The sequence below is a fragment of the Zonotrichia leucophrys genome, chromosome 5 (assembly GCF_028769735.1).
Source record: "Zonotrichia leucophrys gambelii isolate GWCS_2022_RI chromosome 5, RI_Zleu_2.0, whole genome shotgun sequence".
NCBI lineage: Eukaryota > Metazoa > Chordata > Aves > Passeriformes > Passerellidae > Zonotrichia > Zonotrichia leucophrys.
The window spans coordinates 31,849,391-31,871,645 of NC_088175.1; the positions used below are offsets into that span (position 1 = coordinate 31,849,391).

At 43.5% G+C, this 22,255-nt stretch overlaps 1 protein-coding gene across 4 annotated transcripts in view; it reads right to left on the reverse strand.

Moving 5' to 3' along the window:
- Window positions 1–22,255, reverse strand: part of MAPKBP1 (mitogen-activated protein kinase binding protein 1) — a 97,548-nt gene that overhangs the window by 47,092 nt on the left and 28,201 nt on the right. For all 4 annotated transcript variants that reach the window (XM_064713911.1, XM_064713910.1, XM_064713914.1 and 1 more), the window contains exon 3: window positions 21,160–21,251. In XM_064713911.1, the coding sequence (XP_064569981.1) occupies window positions 21,160–21,251 (92 nt within the window). The remainder of the gene's footprint in view (window positions 1–21,159; window positions 21,252–22,255) is intronic.

Genomic DNA, 22,255 nt, shown 5'->3' on the forward strand with positions numbered 1-22,255 from the left:
ACAGTGTCTCCTTACAGGTGAGCAAGCATTAAATTATATCACAAAGTAGTAATTTTAACTCATAAGCTCAGCAAAATAAGATATTTAGATTTGTTGGTTAATAATTAACACAACTTAGTAATTAGTTATGACCTTCTTGCCAACAAAGCCATTTAGCCAGGATTAATTAGTTTTCTGAACTTGTTTTCTTAAATTAACTGCTACCCAATAAAAGCTACCCAACTGCAATGCTGTCCCATGCTGATTTTCCACCATTCCTCTCCTCCTCTGTCACACACAAGGGCAATAAAGACTTCAGCCAACTCCAAGGACCCTCTATTAAGCAAGATGGAAAACCTCAAACCATCAATCATAGAGTGGGGCGCAGATCCTGTTCTGAGAGTCAGGAGCATGCAAGTTTGAATACTAGCTCCTTCTCAAAATGCTTGGGAAGGTTTCTAGTCCATTCCATCCTAAAGAACACATTTCCACAACAGGCAAAAACTATTTCTAGTTCTTCAATCTCCTCAGAGTGTTAGGAAACAGCCTCAAGTTGCATCAGAAATGTTTAGACTGGATATTAGGAAATATTTGTTCACAGAAAAGCTTGTCAAGCACTGGAACAGGCTGCCCAAAGAAGCAGTTGGGTTGCCATCCCCAGAGGTATTTAAAATATGTGAAGATGTGGCACACAGGGGCATGGTTTAGTGGCGGCTTGGCAGTGTTAGGTTAATGGTCCATGATCAGAGGTTCTTTTACAACCTAAGCTGCTCAGTGACACAGGGTGGCCTTCACTGCCTGCTCAGACACAGCTCAGCTCAGTCCAGCAGAACCTGCAGCAGCTTCCTAAATAAAGTATTTCAGAGCCCATTAATACTCTGGCCCTGGTCCATTTTAGCAAAGGAAATCAGTCTAGCAAAATAAACTGAACAGAGACACTGAATGATCAGGTTGCTGACCCAGCTACTCCACACTGCCTCCTATCCAGTAAGGCTATCAAGCCCTCGAGTGAGTCAAAATATCTGCTCCTTTCCATTTATGCTTGCTTCAATCTTACACTAGTTAAAATAATAAATATAACTACCATGGAAAATTAGTTGCATCAAAGAGCATACACCAATATAACCATCCTCCACCTTTGCTTCTTTATAAGGTTGCATTCAGTATTTTGCAGCCAGAGGGATAGGAAAGGATAAATGGCAAGAGAGCACTGATCTTTCTATTCACAGCTTCCAACTGTGCATGTAGACAAAGCAAAGTACTTCAAACCCAAAGTTCCACAATGGACACATGACCTGTTCCACACACTCCACCCCTTTCCCAAACTGAAGCTTTCAAAACAAATTCAAGTGCTCAAGACACCTTTGTCTGAAGAGATATTTTTGAATGCTAGTACCAACATGCAAACCAAGGCTAGCTCCAGAAACACCTCATGAGACCTACAGAGCCTGGCACACATCAGCTGTTGAGAACATCAACATTGTTAGCCCTCTTGTTTCAGCACAAACCCTATCTCCTCTTCAGCTGCAGACAAGGCTTGATGATCACAGCACCTTTCTAATCCACAAGTAGATTCTGACTTCCAAGACATTTATAGAAACCATTCACTGCTATGGATTACAGCTGTACAAACCATACATTAGGCAGCTGGGATCAAGTGTCCTGTTTGTTTGCATGCTGGCTCCTGCACAGGCTGTAGGCAATGGCACACATACTGAAAGAAATTATTTCTAGGGCTATGGTGCCACCTCACAACCATTAAGCACACCTTCCTGATGCAAGCAGCTTTTATAAACAGCTCAGCTGGGCAATCCTTCCCAGTATGCCTCTTTCTTGTGTGACATCCAGGGACACAAGAACACAAGGGAAGGACAGAACTAGCTCTCACAGCAGTGTCAAAGGTTTTTACCGACAACATAAGCATTGTCCATCAGGGAGCTCATTTATATCAGCCAACAAGAAAGGTTCCTTGCAGAGCTTTCCAAACCTCCATGGAGGTTGTATCTTCACAACTGTGCATCATATACGCAGATGAAAAACAGGGAGGGAGAGGAAAGGAGAAGGTAGGCATGGAATGTCACAGTAGTTTCCACTGTCTCCAGCAAAAGCAAAAAGACCCACAAAATATAAAAAAATGAGCAATTTTTCTTGGCTAAATATCATATAAGGAGTGAAGAAGAATCAGATGTCAGTATCACATTTACACAATGTATCTGACTCACTAAATCAGTGGCAGTGGGTCACTCCACCTTCACTTCTGACTTTTCTTCTACTGGCTTCACTTCTGCACTTACCAAATTATAGTTTCTGGGTGTTTTACTCTTCTCATTGTCCTCCTGTTTCCCACAACATGCCTCTATTAACAGCTGCCTTACCCCACCATCTCCTTCCTCAGCAAGCTGACAAAAATCAAATTTCTGCAGAAGTGTGTTTTCCCTTCTTCTTCCTCTACAGGTTCCCCTTACAAGGGGTTTGGGAAATTTAAAGGCTGCAGTAGCATTCCTTTCCAAGCTACAAACCAGCTCAGTGTTGCCTTATCTTGTGGGACACATGACTGTAGGGAAAGCTCATGTGTCAAGCCCTCCTCTCCCAAATGCATGGAGCCCATGCTATGAAGAGGATGCTGTACAGAGGAAAGAAAACTCCATTAAGACATGAAAACAAACATTAGCTTTCTTTCTTTTTTTCTTCCCCACAATATACTCCTTTCATGCCACTGCAAGAAAAAATGAAAAGAGTTAACAGTCCCATCCCTTCAAAATTGGTCCATTTCTCAATTTCTGGCTCATACCTTGCTCTCTTCCCCTCACCCAAAGCTATTCAAATGAGAGTGCAAAAGCTTCCTATGCACTAAATGCATGAGGGAAAAAAGACTTTGATAAGAACAAAATCTTTTTTACACTGCATTGGTTGCCATGGCAAGCTTGATCAGAGCAAAGCAGTGTCTACAGAAGCTGGTGCTAATTTTCTATGTGGCAATTCTTCCTGCCAAAAAGCTTCTTTAATTCATAGCCAGTACTGGGAGTGAGTTAGCAGTGATGAGAGGATGTGCACACTGACTATGTAACTGAATAGGTATTTTCAAGCAAACTGTATTAATTACATGCATGCTGAGAAGAAAGATCTATCTGTTGAGAGGTTAAGAGCTGGATGTCACTGCCTGAGCAGAAAAGCCTCCAGAGCTCCCTGTACCAATCTGTGACAGAGAGAACTAAAAAGGTGGGAGCCTGAGAGGTGCAGCAAAATTCATGCTTCAGAAACCAATGCAGGCTAATGAAAAGCCACGAATACCGAACAAGAAACCCACTGTGAAAAAGAAAGTCAGTGATATATTTAGTGTCACTAAACTAATAGGGTAGAAATTTCTGATTGCCAACCACACATACTCTATTTAAAAGGCTGCATGGTACCCCAAATCTGCAGGAGTAGGAGCTCAAACGCGTCACACAATAGGATCTGCTCCAAAAAAACACAGGAAGAACTGTGACAAACTGAAGTCCAATTTCTGGCCTCCAATAGCCCAGTCCTAGAGAAGAACAGGGCATATTTTAAGATACTTGCTCAGACTCTTTTCTCAGCCTCCAAACTTGACTTTCAGAGACACCTTAAAACAGTGTGCACCTACACTGAGAGGAGAGAGAGCAGCAGAGGAAATTTCTGCAGAGCTGAACTGACAAGGATTTATAAGGATAATCCCCAAACAGACAAGGGCAGCCTCTGGTCTCACCACCACTTCAGCCTACTGAATTCACCTTGTCTATTACACTAACTGAGCCTCAAAGCTGAGAGCCCTGCAAAATCTCCACCAATACCTATGTGATCTGATGACATCCAGAAAAACAGGCAGCTTTCTCTCCCTGTCATCTGGCAGGGATGCTGCCATCCTCATGATCCTCTGCTGCCAATGTGGTTTGTGCCTGTCTACCTGAACAGGCCCTGCTGCAGATGACAGGGCTGAGTGCCCAGAAAGCTTCTCCTCAGCTCCTGCCCTGCACAGGGAGGGCCAACACGAATCCTGCCACACACAGCTGACAGCTTCCACTGGCTGCTCTCAGCAGCCCCTTTACACCTGCCAGACTACATCTTTAAAACAACCAGCTGTGTCTCTAACCTCAGGCTGCAGATGGCAGAGAACAGATGCACAGATCTGAAATGGCACCCAAAATGCTTTAAAAATACTTTTAAAAAGCTCAACACATGAACAGTTAAAAAGATCCAATAACAAGCAGAGATTGTGACTGTAACATCAATCAGGGCCTCTCTTCTTTCCTACACAAGGCACCACTGAAGTTCCAGCTTTACCAGGACCACAGACGAGAAATTGCAGATTTCCTTCCTGCCTCCTCCTAGAGTGAAGGTGCTGCCCATCCTCATGGGCTGGCTACAGTGATTTCTAGCAGATCCAGCTGATCTCACTGCAACATATCCTCACTCCCCTGCAACTGTATGTGGAAAATGCTTAACCTACCATTGGAGGTGCTCATGCTATTTCAAGGTCTATTGTTAAGGAGGCAGAGCAGATGAAGAGAAGGAGGGTTTTTAAAATTAGCAACCCTTCTGACACTGGGCAAATACAAGGCAGGGTGATGACTCAGGAAAACACTTCACACAAAATGGATGCAGAGAGGAAACACAGCCTGGGACCCGTCTCCCACTGGATAAGTTGTACACAACTCCAGAGGAGCCACACTGGAGCCAGAGACATGGCAGTAGTGCCCTCAGGAGAGTGATGGCTTTTTAAAGAGCTGCACAATAAGGAGGCACCTTTCCTGGGAGGCAAAGAGCTAAGCCAGACACAAATTGTGAAAGACTTGGGCAAGAAGTGCATGTAGGGAAAGCAGAGGAGAAAAAAGGCCTCAGAGGAAAACCATGAAATTTAAACCAGCTTACTAACTGGGAATCATTACAGTTGCAAGGAAGATGAAAATGTTTCCAGTTAATTGTTATAGCTCACGGCTACCTAGTCACCAGTGATTCAGCAGGAACTTCTCCTTCAAAACAACACCATTCCCTTCAACAAATCAAAGCCAGGAGAGGGAAAAAAATCCTCATGAATGAGAAACCAGGAATAAAGCCCTGTCCTAGCAGAACCAGGGACAGGCCATCTCTGCTGCATTGCAGAATATTCCACCTGTCCTCCAGCCTGCAGCAAAGGTAGGTAGAAAAATGAAGCCATGCAAAGCAGCAGCTGTACTTACACAGACTGAAAAGTATCAGTCTGCTCATCTGACAAGCTTCAAAAGAGACAGGGCACTGATGACAAATGCCTGTATAGACACACATACATATATTTGTAGGTATATACACAGACACACACATACATATGGCTCACGGCTGACTATAACATTTACACGCACATGGAGAGTGCACATTTCTCTCTCCCTCTCTCCAAAACCACTCACTTGCCTAGGGGCAGGGAAGCAATGCCAGCAATACACCTACACGAAGTATCAAATCAACTGGGCTAGGAGTTGCAGAGCTGCATTTTATTTCAGTACTGGTGGCAAACACCCACGGAATACTGCAGAAGAGCAGCAGCCCCAGGGGTTAGAGCAATGGGCAACTGATGATGGGTAGACTGGAGGAACAAAAGGATCACTGAGATAGTTAATGACCAGAAAATGTGCTGATCAGACAGACAAGAAAGACTGAGAAGCACTAAGAAATGGAGTCTTGAGCAGCACCTGGCTGGTTCCAGGTGTGACCAAGAGATGAAACAAACAGCCAGAACATGGCTAAAAACCTGAAGAGCTTCACATGCAAGACAGAGAATGCAACTTCTTCCAGGATGAACACTATAGGATCACAGTAGTTGATTATGTTAATTCTTGGGAAAAGACCTATTTCCATACGCTGAGAACTCCCAAAGTTACAGCTGTCCCAGGAACATCAACAAGGAGAAAAAACAACTATCTGTCCTGACCGACCAGCCAAGACACCTGCTTCGGGGATCTCTAGCTCCCCAGTTGCGCTCCACCCCTCCACTTGCTCTCAAGATCCAGTCCCTCTTCAATCAGTATCTGGCTGACAGCCCCAGATTTGCCATTTTCAGCAGCAGGCCACAAACTTTTTACTGAGTCTCAAAGGCCTTGAGCTGCCTGGGTTTGCGTGCTCTGAACTTTTCTTGACCTGCTTGTAGCTCTGTTTTACTTGGTTGAGCTGTGACAGCAATTTCTGTAACTGACCAGGTGTCTATAGATGATTTGTTTTACTTCTGTTTATCTTTTGTGGAGTACAACCATAGTTTTATATAAACAACGTTGACCAACAGCTATTTTATGTAGCCTGAGATATTTACAACTAATGACTGCATAGTGGAGAAAAATGCAGGCATGGTATGAGAGCAGAGGCCTTGAGAAGTGGAGAAGCAGGACACAGTGCAGAGGAGTACAGGAATGGGATAAGAGAGGAGGCACGTGCTTGCCATTTGAGACCAAACCACTGCAAACAATTCATGCGCTGTCTGTTAAAAACCATACAGACCTGGAGCTGAAAAAAAACGGCTTTTAGGGATAGCAAATGAAACAAAGAAAAATTATCCAACATGCATTAAAGACATCATATATAGTGAATTCTAGAAGCATTGTGGAGTTATACAAGTGTAAGATTTGCAAATGTATTAGTAAACATATTAAAAATTACCCAGATGAACCCTGGAGTAAGGAAGAATCCAGTAAAACCCACATCATACTCTTCCCAGAGAAGGGCTACAAAGATTTACCCTCAACAGCTGACTAAGATCCAGAGGAGCAGCATAAGGATGAGCATAACATCAGAACAAACAGAAACAAAGAAATGTATTACAGTTTTAATTGCACTATCCCAATTATTGAGATATTTTTATATAGAATTACCCTAATGCATTATTAGTCCTTCTTTTATCTGTCATAATTAGTGGTAAATTGATTCATGAATTAGAGTGTTATGTAGTTATACCAACAATCAATTCCTGTCTTTTTTTATTTATGCACATACACAGCCTGTATATAAGGGGTGCTTCCTCTCTGCCCATGAACAACAAAGCCCAAGCAATTGCCTCAGAGCAAAGACACATGCCAGGGAAGAGAAAGCAATGAAAGACAAGTTAAAAAAAAAATCTGAAAATTTTAAAAAACAGACAAAGAGCAGTTTAGAGGGAAAGGCAAGAAAAAGATCAAGAGAAGCAAAGTTTAAAATAAAATTACTGCAGAATAATCAAATCTGCCATCACGTGTTGAGAAAATTCAGCTTTTGAGCCCATGGTATAATAAGAGAAGATGGGAGGTCTCTGAAGGTACCCTCCTGGGATCAAGCAGCTCCTTGCAGAGATTTGCAGACCCAGCTGGGATTACACAGAGAAATCTGGCTCTACACTTCAGGTTTGCACCAACTTCCCTGCAAGAGCAGTTGACATCATGCCATGATGGCTCAAAAGCTGAATATGTGTCTTCCTTTAAAACCAAGTCCCAAAGGAAAAATACATCCTGCTTTCAAGCAATTGGCTAACACCTCTGTTTCCAGCAGCATGCACAGCCAGGGAATTCCCTCATTGTGCCTGAGCAACTCAAGAGCAGGGAGAAAGATCCATACATCAAACTAATCATCTGGGCAGACCAACATGACAGCTCATGGCTGATACCTCAAGGCTTTAACTGTTTTACCATGAGTACAAAGTGTATCAATATTAAAATGGCATCATTCAAAGGAACAAAACAAAAAAAGAATGAAATTTAACATTGTCTGCCAGCCCCCTCTCCACCACCATCTCCCTGGATGGTCACACCTGGGGTAAGGTACTGGCAGACCCCTCCAGGGTCCATTGACCCATTATTGATCTCTCCTGCATTCCAGAGCAGGCAGCAAAAGCCCCACTGCGGCAAAAAAACTGGAGCAGCTTTTCCCCTTGAATGCTTCAGTAAGCATAATCCAGGCCATATCTGTGCAAGAGTGTCAAACAAACAAAAAAAAACCCCAACCAAACAAACAAAAACCCACCACAACAAATAAAACAACACACCAAACACACACACAGAGAAAAAAATGCTTCTTGGAAAGCATGAAGTTAAAGAATCACTTGCTTAAATAGCCAGTTGTTTTCCACTTCTCTAGGCATGGTCAAAGCTCACAGTTGCCTTGGGCAGCAGGCTGCCAGATCCACAAAAAGGCACTAAAGCCTCCTGCCAGCCTTGCCTACTCAGCACCCTACAAGGTCAGGCTGGCAGATGCTGAAAGAAGGGGCAGGGGGGGCCTGCTTCTCCCCACAACTGTCCACACCACAACGCACAGGAAGCCTGCTGCAGTTCCCAGGCCCAAACATCCACAGCTCATGCCAGCTCCCTCTCCCAGCCTTGCCACTTCTCACAGAAGGAACAGCTCAGACATTGCCAGATTGGCAAAGTTAAATTCTGCCCATGTTATTTTTTTAGAAGCCTTGTGACAGCTCTGCCTTTAACAAAAGATGAACATTTACTTCTCCTTTACCTCTATCTCAGCATAATACATAGCATTTTAAATGCACTGCAATTTTTCTTCAGAGTAGTTAATGAGCATCAGTCATCAGGAGATCTGAAAAGACAGCTTTTCTAGAAGGAGAAGCAATCATTATAAAACTCAGTTTTGCTTTCTTGTATATCTCCATTTCCTGTCATAGAGAGATGTTGTCAGGTTAGAGTCCAAGACTAAGAGTACTTCCCAAAAAGTATTAGGTCAGCATTGCAAAAGCACAACAACTGACTCCAAAGGCAAGAAATTGGCCCGTATCAGCTCTGTCAGTCCTTGGCTGCCTGCTGAAAGAATCAGGTTCAGGTGCAAAACAGGCCAATGTGTTCATGCATTGCAGGGCACATCTTCCAGTGCAGCAGGGAGGGAGCCGAGTCCTACATCTGGTTCCTAAGCAATAGTCAGGGCATGCTTACAATAAACAAAATACACCATTTTCTTGGCACTTCTTAGCTAACACGATGCTCATTCACCTTTAACTCGCTGCCTTCTGACACTGAGTGAAACGCAAGTCCATCTGCAGTGCCAGGTTTTTCAGAAAGAGGAAAAGAAGTAATTCCCTGTTCTTCACACCTGGTGATGGGATATGTCCTTTGGACTTGTATGTACTTCTTTTAACTTAACCTCTGTGATTTGTGTGAAGGTTGCCAGGAGACAGTGCCTGTTTTGAGATTCTTAGAAAGGGTGGAGCTCAGCTGAGGCGGCTGGTATCTCATTTTCATCCCAGACTTTGCTATTCAGTCCCCACTCCCCCCCCTTGCTCTTATGCAAGCTCAGGACTTGGCTCACAGGCCAGTGGTGTTGCTGCACCAAGGCAGTGGTTGCTAGGAGGTGTAACTGGAGAGATGCAGAGCAGGTAGAGCAGAGAGCAGGCTGCTGCCTGCAGGTACACAGGCTTTGGGGCACTCGTGCTCTCTGCCATCCTCCTCCTTTCTCAGCTAATGGGCAAACCCCAGCAGGTTGCAGAGCCTCAAGCTGAGAAAAGGCCTACATGTTCCAAAATAGCTGAGGTACTGAGAGCTTAGCAACACTCCTCTTCCCTATTTCACTAGCATGCAATAACCTTCCAAACCTGTCAAAGCTTCCCACTTGCAGAGCTCTACATGAGTGTTTAGCTCTGTTATCAAATAAAGCAGTCATGCTTATTCTCTTGCTTCCTTTTCTTTGCACATAAACTGCAAGTTTATGACCCTCACCACGGGACTGCTTCCCCAATCTCTCCCCTTTTTGTTTTCCTTTTCAATAGCACCTTGCCTTTAGTTCACATGCTGGTTAATGAGATCAAAGCACAAAGTAACAAACCCACCATCTACATGGGATTATTACCAGCTTGCCTCCCATTTTAAAAATCCAATTGACACACTCTAGGATTGAGGACAGTCAGGGTTTCTCTTAAGGCAGGTTAAAATCAGAAATGACCAATACAATCATTAAAACAGCAACTGCTGTAGACATTGTGACAGGCATGATGGCACTTTCCTTTTGAGGGAACTGGAATATTTGCCCTGGAACTAGGATGGCAGCAGTAAGAAGCAAGTACTACGTAGTTTTCCTTAATATGGTTTGTGAGGCAATCCAAACAGCACCAAACTTGCAGGACTGCTCCAAAAAGCCCTACCTTTCCCTGCTCACAGCCTTGGGAATCCAGCACAGGGAAATTTCAAGGACAGTTAAGTGCTTTTGCTGTGACAAGAATTTTCATTGCAGCCTTGCAAAGATAACAGCATTCTCATTTCCCTGCTCTCACTTTCTTCATCACTAACATTTTTGGCAACAGCAAGAATCCACACTAACATTAATGTTCTTGAGGACTCAGCTAATACTGTTGGCCCCCTAAGAAACATTGCACAGGCAGTGCCTGGACCTGCCACACCAGTTCTGTGGGACAGTGTGGGACAGAAGCTACCTAACTAACTACTTGCCCTTCCCACAGTACCCAACTTCATTTACAGCTCACTCACACCACTGCAGCACCACATACAGAACAAAACCCCTCTCCAAGATTTTCCATCACTGGTGGGAAGAGCACATACACACTGCCTAGTGTGTACACACAGACAGTGCAAGCAAGGAGCCTTCTTTGGCCCCTTATAAGAGTCCTACCATTCATTCTTACACTAAAAACCATCCCCAACTTCACCATCAGTTAAGCTCAAAAGTTTCTTATAGTTAACACAATTGTGTTTCATGCTGCAGTACTGAAGGGTCTGAGTCCAAAGGTAATTAATAATCAAAGAATTTGCATGTAATAGTATTCTGATGTTAAAGAAAAAAAAGGAAAATGTAAAACATAGCACTGAAGGAATGCTTACACAAACTTCATCCCATTTCCTTCCACAAACTGTTCTGAGAGCACTTCTTTCCACCATTGCCCCACTTTGCATCCTCTCTCTGAGAACCAGGCTTGTTCAGCACTTAGAACAGGTAAAAACAAGGACACAGGAGTGGAGCCGGTAGCATCTGGTGGTTTTTGCCACAATCATGTCCTTAACTTTGTGTGTGTGCACATACCACAGTGCCAGCTGAGCTCGTGTCCCCTTCATGGAACCAGCTGTGGGACTTTGAGCATGGCACTGCAAAGGCTCTGAAAGGCAGCACAACGTGTCTCTGGGCTTCACCACCTTAAGAGAAGGTTACTGTGTGGTCTTGGGAGAAGAGTGTCCAAACAGGCACAGGGAAGGATTGGTGTACAACACAGCATCTTTCCCATTATCCCTTTTTTTTTTCTTTTTTAATATAGTCATTATTTAATTCCCAATTCCTATTATTTATAAGGGAGAAAATAGAAAACTGTTACTTTTTAGGAAACAGTGCAAACTGAGAGAAACAAAGTGATTTTCTCTACCATCCAGTCCCATGACAGGCTATAAATATCAAAAAAAGAAGTCTGTTCCCCATGCCCTACAATACACTGGCTCTTCCCTATTGCCAGCTTTTTTCCGAAAAGTCATCCTGTCCTTTGGACAAACCCTCAGTCTCATTCCAAATATAGAGCAACATAAAGAATACAGAACAACACACTTCTAGTGAGACCCCACCTGATGTACTGCATCCAGGTGTGGAATCCTCAGGACAGGAAAGACATGGAGCTGTTAGAGCAGGTCCAGAGAAAAACCACAAAAATGACCAGAGGACTGGAACACCTCTCATGTGAGGATAGGCTGAGAGCTGAGTCTAGAGACAAAAAGGCTACAGGAGACCTTACTGTGGCTTTTCAATACTTAACGGTGACTTACAAGAAAGACAGGGACAAACTTTTTAGTAGAGCCTGTTGTAGTAGGAAATGGGGGAAATGGCTTTAATCTAAAAGAGAATAGATCCAAATTAGAATTTTTTTTACAAAAAAAAAGTAGTGTGTTAAAGCACTGTAATAGGTTATCCAAAGCGGTGATAGATGAGCAAACTGATTTAGTTGAAGATGTCTCTGTTCACTGCAGGGTGGGTTGGACTAGATGGCCTCTAAACATCCCTTTCCAACCCAAATTCTATCATTCTATGACTTTCCTGTACCCAACTGTGCATATTTGAAGGTGAGAATGGGAAGGAAGAATAGAGTTACCAGCTCGCCTCCGAACTGAACTCAGTTTTCTGTTCAACTCAAAGCAGGGTTCCCACATCCTAGGGAGATCCTCAGGCTGCTCTTCCTGGGGAAAGGCATCTGCCTCCTCTCATATATTCCCTTTCTCTACAGATTTCCTGTGAACAAATTTGTGAAACATGTCCCAGAATGTTTTATTTCAATTTGATCATTCCCTTGAAAAATTCTCAATTCAATCTAGAGATCAAAAACTATCTGCCAGTCTAAACAAGTCAAGGCTTCCTATTGTGGCTTTTGGTGGTCTGGTTGGGGTTGCTTGAGGTTTTCCGGCTTGTGTTGTTTTGTTTTTACAGACTGCAGCAAATTTTTATCAAGGGTCACCAGACTTCAGCTTTGATTCACCCTGAGTGCAGAGTGTGGGTACTGCCTGTCACAGGTCCTGGCACGGGGAGGGCTGCAAGAGAGGGCACAGACTGTGCTCCTTCTGGGACAGGAGGTTCTGTAGCCACACAGGGAGGGAGCAGTGTGCTCCCCCATTGATCTCAGCTGCAAAGTCCTGCCTTTTCCAGCTGCCTGACAGAAAGGAGGAAGCATGGATGAGCACAGGCTGATCCCAGACAGCAAGAGGTACACAAAGAAATTTTTGGGAGACAGGGCTCATATCACGTGGCTTCTCTTAAAAGACAGGGAATAAACAGATACATTGGTACCTGGAGGCTTGAAGGAGGATGCCATATCAGACCTATTGCTGATGCCAGATGCTCAAATCATAACTGTAGGATAAAACATCACATTACATCTCTATCTGTCCCAAGCTGCAGTGGCTGGCTACAGAGCAGCAACCCATTCCTTGTAACCTGAAGGCTGGATTAACACGTGGCACTCAGGACAAGGACCCAGAAGCTCTGTGCACAGGGGAACAGCACTCTGTGTACAGCACAACAGCAGCTTGCCTCAAAGGGACCTGGCAACACCAAACATCAGCACTGCCCTGACTCATCTTTCAAGAACAAGAGTGGCACAACGTAGAAGTCATACAAGGTCTGAAGCCAAGCACTCCACAAGATTCCCACTGTCCACCTCAAGAGCTACTCCACAGCTAGCAAAGATGGCATTAACCAACTCCCCATCCAGCAGCTGAGTTCTCAGACTCAGGGGCTCAGCTCCCAACACATTCCCCCCAGCTGTCTGACAGCACCCCAGTGCTGCAGTCTTCAATATATGCTGCAGCACTTTTGGCAGACTTGACTAAGTGTCCCTCCAGTTTAGTAAGAAGCTTTTCTGCCCAGCTATTTTGAGGTTTTGTCCTATTTTTCTCCCTTTTCTGCTGGGCAACAGGTTAGCTGCAGGTCTGAAGCTTCATTGCTACCTCATTATTTAAGATTCTATCAAATATTATGTCCTCTGCTGGTAGTCAAAGGTAAAGAATTTTAATTAATAAGGCAAGAGACCAAAAGCAACCACACACACACACACTAGGAGACTGGCTGATGAAAACTGCTTGGAAGTCAATTTAACAGGTTTGACTCCAGTTCTAGTAAAGTCTTAAACCAGGGGAGTTTGCCTACAGCTCCAGTTGGTGATTGCTAGTACTGCTTTGTTTGCTCATTTGTCTTCTCTTCTCTTCTGCCAAACCAAGCAAGGTTACAGCTGAACTGATCAATACACAACTGCTCAGCTAACAATTCTACTCTTTAGGTGCAGTTTTATTAGAGACATGGATTCAGTGTGGAAGAGTCTCCAGTACTCACTGGAGAGACAAAAAAGGGAGACAAAGAAAAAAAAATGTAAAAATTCCTGTCTGGCTGTTATGGACACGTAGAAATAGCTCACACAAGAAAGACTGCCCCTACTCCAGCAGGCAGGACCTTTTCTGTATGAAGTGCAATGATGGGGATTGAGAACTGGATGCAGCTGCTACCCAGATTTGAAGAGGGCAACTACCCCAAACTGCATGAGTGTTACTTGTGAATGTCATAGGTCAACTGCAAGAGAACAGAAGAGAGGTCATAGCCCCTTAAATAGACCATAGTCCTCTTAAATCCACCTCTGATAATTTAAATATCAGTTACAATTATTTGGCCTGAGAATAAAGCACTGTTGCAAAGCATATCTCCACTGTTTTGTCCCAAGTACAGACTTCACTCTCTTGCCAGAGACTAATACTGCATCAGCCTTCTTCAGCCCACCCTTCTCCACAGCTATTTCTTCAGCTAAACCCTCCCCTCCTCCCAATCTACATTAATAAAGACAAGTAGTGAACAAAGTCTTGTTACACCTCACCTTGTTACACTTCCTTTCTCTCCAGTGGGTATTTAACACAGGGAGATTTGAGCCACAAAGTATCCCTGCTTCTTTCTGAGAAATCTGCTACTGCTGGGGAAGGAAAGGGAAAGAAGGGCTTGGCTACTTTTTGTCATCTTTTTGAATAGATCTTTTTGAAACCCAGTGTTGTTCACTTTTGACACAGAAAGTTTTGGTTGTAGTGGCCTTACTCAAACCATTCTATAATACAGATGCTAATTATGTTTAACGATCTCACTTAAAGGGATTTTCTTATCTTCATCTCTGAGCCCATCATCACAATAGTGCCAGCTGGAAAATCTCCCCAGATGGCACGTTAAGCACAGTAGCCTCACAGAAGGAAGGTATTAACAACACCCCAGATTCCTGGGAGATGATGAGGGGAAAGAGGTCCAACTCTTGAAAGGCAACTGTCCTGTTTCAAAGAGGACAAAGCAAGCTGCCTCTGATGGGACCAAAGATGCTGAAATCTGCTTTGGAGCATACACAAGAACTTTTCTTCATTTTATTGTAGGTTTCTACATCTTTACAACACCACAAGATTTTTCTTTACGAAAGATCATAAAAAGAAACCACAGAGCTTCTCCTTCAGAGCTTTTGGTAAGTAAACTTGAAGGAGACAGCACCAGTAGAAATGGATTTACCTACTGGCAACCCAGCAGCTCAATTACTTCAAAATCCCTGTACCAATTCAGGCTGCATTTGGGATACAGCCCAATAGCATTAGTGCTCATGCAAAGGAAAATTAGTGAAGAATTGTACCTTCACAGAGCAGTAGAGCTGTGCTCAAACTGCACATGTACCATGTACTGGCTCTATAAGGAAGTTATAGAGATATATAAGATTCCTTCTGTGCACCTAGAGTTTTCTAAAGACAACTACCATTGTGACACCCAAGCAATGTGATCAATTAGTTAATAAAAACAGGCACTGAAATAACGCAGGAATACTTGTTAACTTACAAATTAGGATTTCACTGTCCATGTCACCACTAATTCTAACCTGGCCAAATTGGTCATCAGTCTTGGAAAGATCCCAGTTCAGAACAGCATTCTGCCTCATTCACCATCAGTCACCTGTTAGATTTGCCTCTCAAAATTTGTTACTGTACCTCACTGACCAAAACTTTCCACTTTAAGTAAGAAAGAATGAGCAAGGCAACATCATACCTGCTCTAGTTACACAATGTTTATCCTAAATGTTATTTCTCCATTGCGGGTTATATACAGCTTAAGGTAAAATTGTTCTAAACTGATAATTTATTACCTTGTGCAGTAATCTATCTATATGATGATGGAAAATTATGACAAACTTTCCAAGAGAAAGTTTTCCATCCACATGTGGATGGGCTGGAAATCACTCAGCCTTATAGCCTATCTACTGGAACTGGAGAGAAGTATTTGAGAGCAAACCAACAATCACTTCTGGAAAAGAAAAATCTCCATTCTTTCAGCTTCCAGAGGGACTTACCACTGAGCTACGTGAGACAGCTACACATGTGTTGAGCAGGCTCCTAGATGGATTAGAACCAATTCACTCATTTCCTGTTCATCCCCTTCCTCCCTTTGCTGTGATAGAGCCCATCATCACTGCCAGTCAGTGCAGGACCTGACAGCCAGGAGGGATATGACTCAGAAGGGCTGAGGAGTTCAGTGGCTTCCACTCCATTCTGCAAATCAGCTGAGGATGAGGAATGCAAGAGGGGAAGACACAGTGAAAAGAGACTGTGGCTGGATGTTGCTGCAGTGCAGGCCACCACATGAGAAGCTGCTGCACTGACATGCAGCATGCACAGCACAATTGCAATAAAATAAAATTTGACCCAGAACTGTGCAGTTTTCTGATTTGAACACATACAATTATTTATTTTGGAATATTACTTGTCCTATCTCCAAAAAAACAAAACAAAACCACAAACAAACTAAAACCCCAAAGTGATAAAGCTGAAGAAGGAACAAGTCTAACTCTTCAATCAGATCCTGCAGCAAAAAGTAGCAGGATAAAAGACTCAGTATCTTCATTTTAACTTTGATCATCCATCTCCTATTATCCATCCCTTCCTATCTACAAATAAGGATGATTCATTCTGAAATTGGTCAGAATACAGGGGCATCCAAATCATGTGTTCAGCTAATGTACTATGCACACACACAGCTAGCCAGGGACCTGTGTCTGTACTGTCTACAGTAACTTCTGAGAGAAAGCCAGAGAAACTCCTTTTTCTATGTCTCAGAGAGAATGCTCTATATTGAACACACATCTGCCTTACATACAGCAGGAGCTGTATGTAAAGGATCATTCAAGAGCTGAAAGGAGGAAAGAATAAAAGAATATGCAGGTTGAGACTGATCAACTCAGCACACGTGCTATGTATGAAATACCAGTTTTCCCATCAAGGAACACTAATGTAAAAAATCCCTGAAATCTATCAGATTGGCTCCAAGTTGATGAGCAGAGCTAGAGGGATGCTTAAGCTGACCAGAGCATGACTGCATAGTGTTTAAAAGGCATTGCACACTTAAGGCACAAAGTGCTGTGTTCCTGCTCCTCAGAAGGAAAAGCACAGGATGCTTCCTCAAGCAGGCAATGCCTCACCAGAAGATCAGGTTCCCAACCAGCTATGAGGATCAGCTGAGAGCCAAGAAAAGAAGAACAATGAGAAGTAAAATCAATCAATCAGTCACACCAACCTACAAGGCTTAAAAAAAACCCTAGTAAACAAAACACCAAAACCAGATAAGCTGACTAAAGCTATCTTAGCAGCTGGTCTAGAATTTAAATTATAGACATTTCACACACCCATTTTTTCCTTTTTAATGTTAGTCATCCTCAGAGGATTTTCTTAGTTTTGTTTTTCTTCTTGTTTCTAGGAAACAGAGCCTCAACTAGCTACTGAAAAAAAAAAAAAACAAAAACATAAAAAACTCAAAAGACAATAAATTGAGAAGAGCAGGGGAAATGCAAAGCAGGGGAATTGAAACAAAAGAAGGCCAGAGCAATGGTCCTACCACAAGAGGTAAAAAAAATGGTACATTTCTCTACTCCCCTCACAAGAACAACTTTGTTACTCACTGCAAAACCCAAACAAAGATCTAATTAAGCAACTTTGGGTTTGTTTCACTCGATAATATAAAAACAGGTGAATGCAGGCCACAAATGCAAGACCTGTGCAGAGGATACAGTTTTCTCTCTTTATGTTGTCTTATCTCCCAAGACAAGAGCCTTGTATCTAAGTGGTAGCCTGGAACATCTGCACACTTAGTGCCTTTAGCCCTTTACCACTGACATGAAGAAAAGGTCTCCTATAACACAAACATCCCACAAAAAACATACCAGGATCAGCACAGCTGCTGTTTCACACTGCCAGAGAGGGAGCCCCATTAGGGTCAAAGCAGAGAAAGGATAATATGTGCAAAAGACATTGGGAAAAAAAGGAAAAAATAATGTAACACTCATCTCTTTGGCACAACAGTTGAGTTGGAATGAGTTTTGTTGCATTGGGAATTGCTTCTTTCATCAGTTTAAGAAACTTCCCGGGAGATTCAGAAACACCGGGAAAGAGAACACTGAGAAAAACAATCACATTTTTAAAAAAACCTATTTTAAGCAAACCAGAGACCCAAATTAAGATTATGCTCAAAGAATGCCAAAGCTCATTCACATAGCTGCTTGTATACCTGACTTGGATGAAGTCACAGTGCCTGGGGCAACTGTTTTGATCTCAACCAAATCAATCTAGGTATGTTGAAAGTGTTCTTAGGAAAATACAGCGTTGTTACGCAAATTCAGCTTTTAGGGGTGGGACTGGAGGAGCAAAGCATCTGCACGTCAGCATTGCAAAACCTCCCTACACGCAGTGGGCTGGGGAAATCACTGGACTACAAGTGAGGATGACCAAGTTGCATGAACAGGTCATGAAACAACTGTGCATGAGCCATGCCCAGACTGCTACATCAGACTCATTTAAATAGTTTGGTGTCCAGTAAATGCACAGTTCTGTCTGAGCAACAGAACCCAGATGGTCATAACCACTGTCACAGGGTCTGATTGGAGTCCTATCACCAGTGCTGCCCCTCAGGGTTCAGTACTGGGCCCAGTGTTGTTTAACTTGTTCATCAGTGACTTGGATGAAGGAGCAGATGCCTCCTCAGCAAGTTCACTGATGACACAAAGCTGGGAGGAGTGGCTGATACCCCAGAGGGCTGTGCAGCCCTTGAGAAGGACCTCAACAGGCTGGAGAGATGGCCAGGGAAGAACTGTCAGAAATCCAACAAAGGCAAATGCAGGGTCCTGCACAGGCTGGGGCTGACCTGCTGGAGAGCAGCTCTGCCAGGAGGAACCCGGGGGTTCAGGTGGACAACAACTGAGCCAGCAGTGCCCTTGTGGCCAAGAAGGCCAGTGGGAACCTGGAGTTCATCAGGAAGAGCTCTGCCAGCAGGTCAGAGGTGATCCTGCCCCTCTGCTCAGCCCTGGTGAGGGCATATCTGGAGTGCTGTGTCCAGGTCTGGGCTCCTCAGAACAAGAGAGACATGGAGCTCCTGGAGTGGGTCCAGCAAAGGGCTAGGAAGATAATTAAGAGACTGGAGCATCTCTCTTACCAGGAAAGGCTGAGGAAGCTGGGCCTGCTCAGCCTTGAGAAGAAACCATGGAGAGGGGACCTCATCAATGTCTATCAGTGTCTCAAGGGAGGGTGTCAGAGGATGGAGCCAGGCTCTGCAGTGGTGTCAAGCAACAGGACAAGAGGCAAAGGACAGAAACTGATGCACAGGAAGTTCCACCTGAATATGAGGAAAAGCTTCTTTACTGTGCATGTGACGGCTCAGTTCTTTACTAAACAGGTTGCTCAGAGAGGCTGTGGAGTTGCTCTCACCAGAGATATTCAAGAACCATCTGGATGTAATCCTGTGCCATGTGCACTAGGATGACCCTGCTTGAGCAGGGAGGTTGCACAGAATGACCCAGTGTGGTCCCTTCCAGCCCTACCTATTCTGTCTGTTTAATTCAAACAGAAACAAAAATACACAAAATGAAGCCAATGTACCAGAAAGGCCAGGATTCTTCCAAAGCAAGAGACGTTCACTGCAAATCACAATGGGGGAAAAAAACCCACAAAAACAACCAACCAAACTAAAAAACACCACTAAAAAACCAACAAGACCCAAACTGAACAAGATTATTAGATTGTTAGCTTGAGACTGTATGACTGCAGCAAATCACAACAGTATCAGGCCAGCCATGGCACAAAAGCAGCAAGTCATACAAGCATTTGAACTTTTAGAACACACATCTAGTATATTCCTGCCCAGGCCATGAAATGTTACCACCAACAAGTAAGGACAGGAATTCCCCTGTAAAGCCCTAAGGAACCACATAACCTTTTAATTAGCCAAAAGAAACCCCAGGTGTACTCACACTTGATTAAATCATTGTCAGGCATGCTCATCAAAGGACGTTGCTATTAACAAAGCTAACCTACCTTCAGCTATGCAAGAGCCCAAAATGAGTTTACTGCACTCATTTTCTTCTCTCTTTGCTGATTTCAAGTGTGAGCATATTCAGTATCAGAAAAGATGCACAGGAAAGGGCAAAACACACCAGAATATATTTGCCTGGCTCCAAAGAGTTCAAGCATAACAGATACTGTTGAACAATGATGGGGACCTCAAATTGTCTGCAGATTAACAGACTGCCCACTGACAGTAAAAGAGGCAATAGGCATAAATTAAATCATAAAAAAATTTTTTTAAACCCTTTCTTTTTATGCTTTTATTTTGTTGGTATTACTATGAGAGTAGTCAAACACTGGAACATGGTGCCCAGAGATGGAGGGATCTCCATCTCTGCAGATATTGAAAAGCTATCTGGCCATAGTCCTGAGCAACCTGCTAGAGGTGACCCTGACTGAGCACAAGGGTTGACTAGATGATCTCAAAAGGCTCCCCCAACCACAGCAATGTTGTGATTTGGTGAACTAGGATATTACCAGGACAAGCAAAAATTTCTAGCCAGTTTCACTGACTCCATCTCTCATTTTAGCCACAAATACAGAATCTTTAAATGCTGCTAGCACACTTATGGTACCCTTGAAAACATCATCTACAACCGATGTGGAAGTTCTTGTCTTCTAATTCCAGCTTTCATGTCTAAAGAGTATGTCCATGCAATATGACTTGGAGTCATGTCCTTTGTCTTCTCTTTTAGCTTGCTGACAGCAGAAAAAGCTCAAAGGAGAGCCAAACTCATATTGATTCCTGCATTGCAGCAGACCTCTCCAGCCCTCACCCATGTCCCTGGTCCCTGTAGGTAGCTCTTTTGCTTTCCATCAAAGTCTCCTTCTGGATACCTCTATTTGAACTTAGACTACAATTGACAAGATGTGTTTCATTCCAAAGAACTCACATATAAGCAGGTTCAGGCTGTTAGCCTGAAATATTTCCTCACATTTGGCTGAGGAACATGGCAAGTCATAAATTGCAGGGCATCTACAAGAAGGCTTCTGTCAATTCATTGAAAGAATCATTTGTTCCATTAGGTTTTTATTGGATTGAGAATCACAGAGTTATGCCTATGTTCATCACACTACAGAACACAGTGAAAAGTCCACAAAATGTATTTAACTCCCAGCTTAGAGCAAGAGGAATGAGACTAGTTCCATTAAAAGGGATCTCATTAAAATTTGATAATGCAACCCCTCTCCCCTGCCAATTAAACTAACAGTGCTGAGTCTCATCATTCTCCGGTGTTTAAAGAGCAGTAAATAGGCTTCCTATAGAAGATGGTCGTGGAAACACCCTGAATCTTTATGTTAATGCATCAGTCATGGTTTACTTTAGCTTTGAGGAATGTGGCTGGTAACTCACCCAGCTGGATAAGCAACGAGGCCAGTTCTGGGGTCGCAGGCTAGTCCTCTGCCTCCCGACACGGTTATGCCCAACACCTTCTCCAAAGTCACCTAGAGCATACAAGAAAGAAAACAGGAAGTACCATGAATGTGAGTGCAGTTCAAATAGACCCATAACACAGATGCTGATGGTCTGGTTCACACTGGTTCCTAGAAATCCACTGAGAAGCACCAGGTACAAAAGCAACTCCATTCAACTTTCAGTATCGGCACAGGAAAATACTGCTGGGGTACAAAGAAGGCGTTATCGACCCACTTATTACTTTCCCTACGCCAAAGCATTGCAAACAGAGGGTTGCAAGCAGCAGATAGTACTGGTGAAAAGCTGGGATGCACATTCATTGGCCAGATTCCCATCCTTCCAGTAAGAGCAACATACCACTGTCTCTAGAGCTTGGCTCTTTCCTGAAAACAGTTTCTAGGTTGACACATCCAGTAGCATGTGGTTCAGCCTGGTCTCAGCCTTGTATTCCTAGGAACTGAATAGTCCATTTTTCCTATGGTGCTGGAGGTGAAAATCACAACGAGTGGTTGAGGGTATCCCTTGCCAGAAGTGTGAAATAGAACACCATAAACATTCACAAGCCTGCTGCATACCAATGACCCTTGCAAGAGACTGTTATCTAAATGTCCTCATACTCCCCTCAGGCAAACATCTCCACTATTTTTAAGAAAAGAAAAGAAATGCAACTGGGAAGAGCTGCTTGGAAGATATAAAGGCCTCCGTGGTGAGAAGCTGATAAAAGAAGAAAAAAACCCCACCACCAAAACGGGAAGGACGGGTGACAAATGGACACGACACAATGTTTCAGGTGCAGAGAAGGCCAGGGAGATTCAGCAATTGCCCCAAAGCAAAAGGCTGAAGTGGGATTACACTGCACAAAATCTGGTTTGTGGCATGAAAGGACTCAACCTCTGAGCACAAAGCAGCTGTCAGCCCTGGGGTTATTTTGACGGACACAAATTTATTCTCTTTCCTTTACATTTGCACAGCTTCATTTTATTTATTATATATTTGATGCATACATTCTTCCCCAGCATTGCTGTCTGTGCCA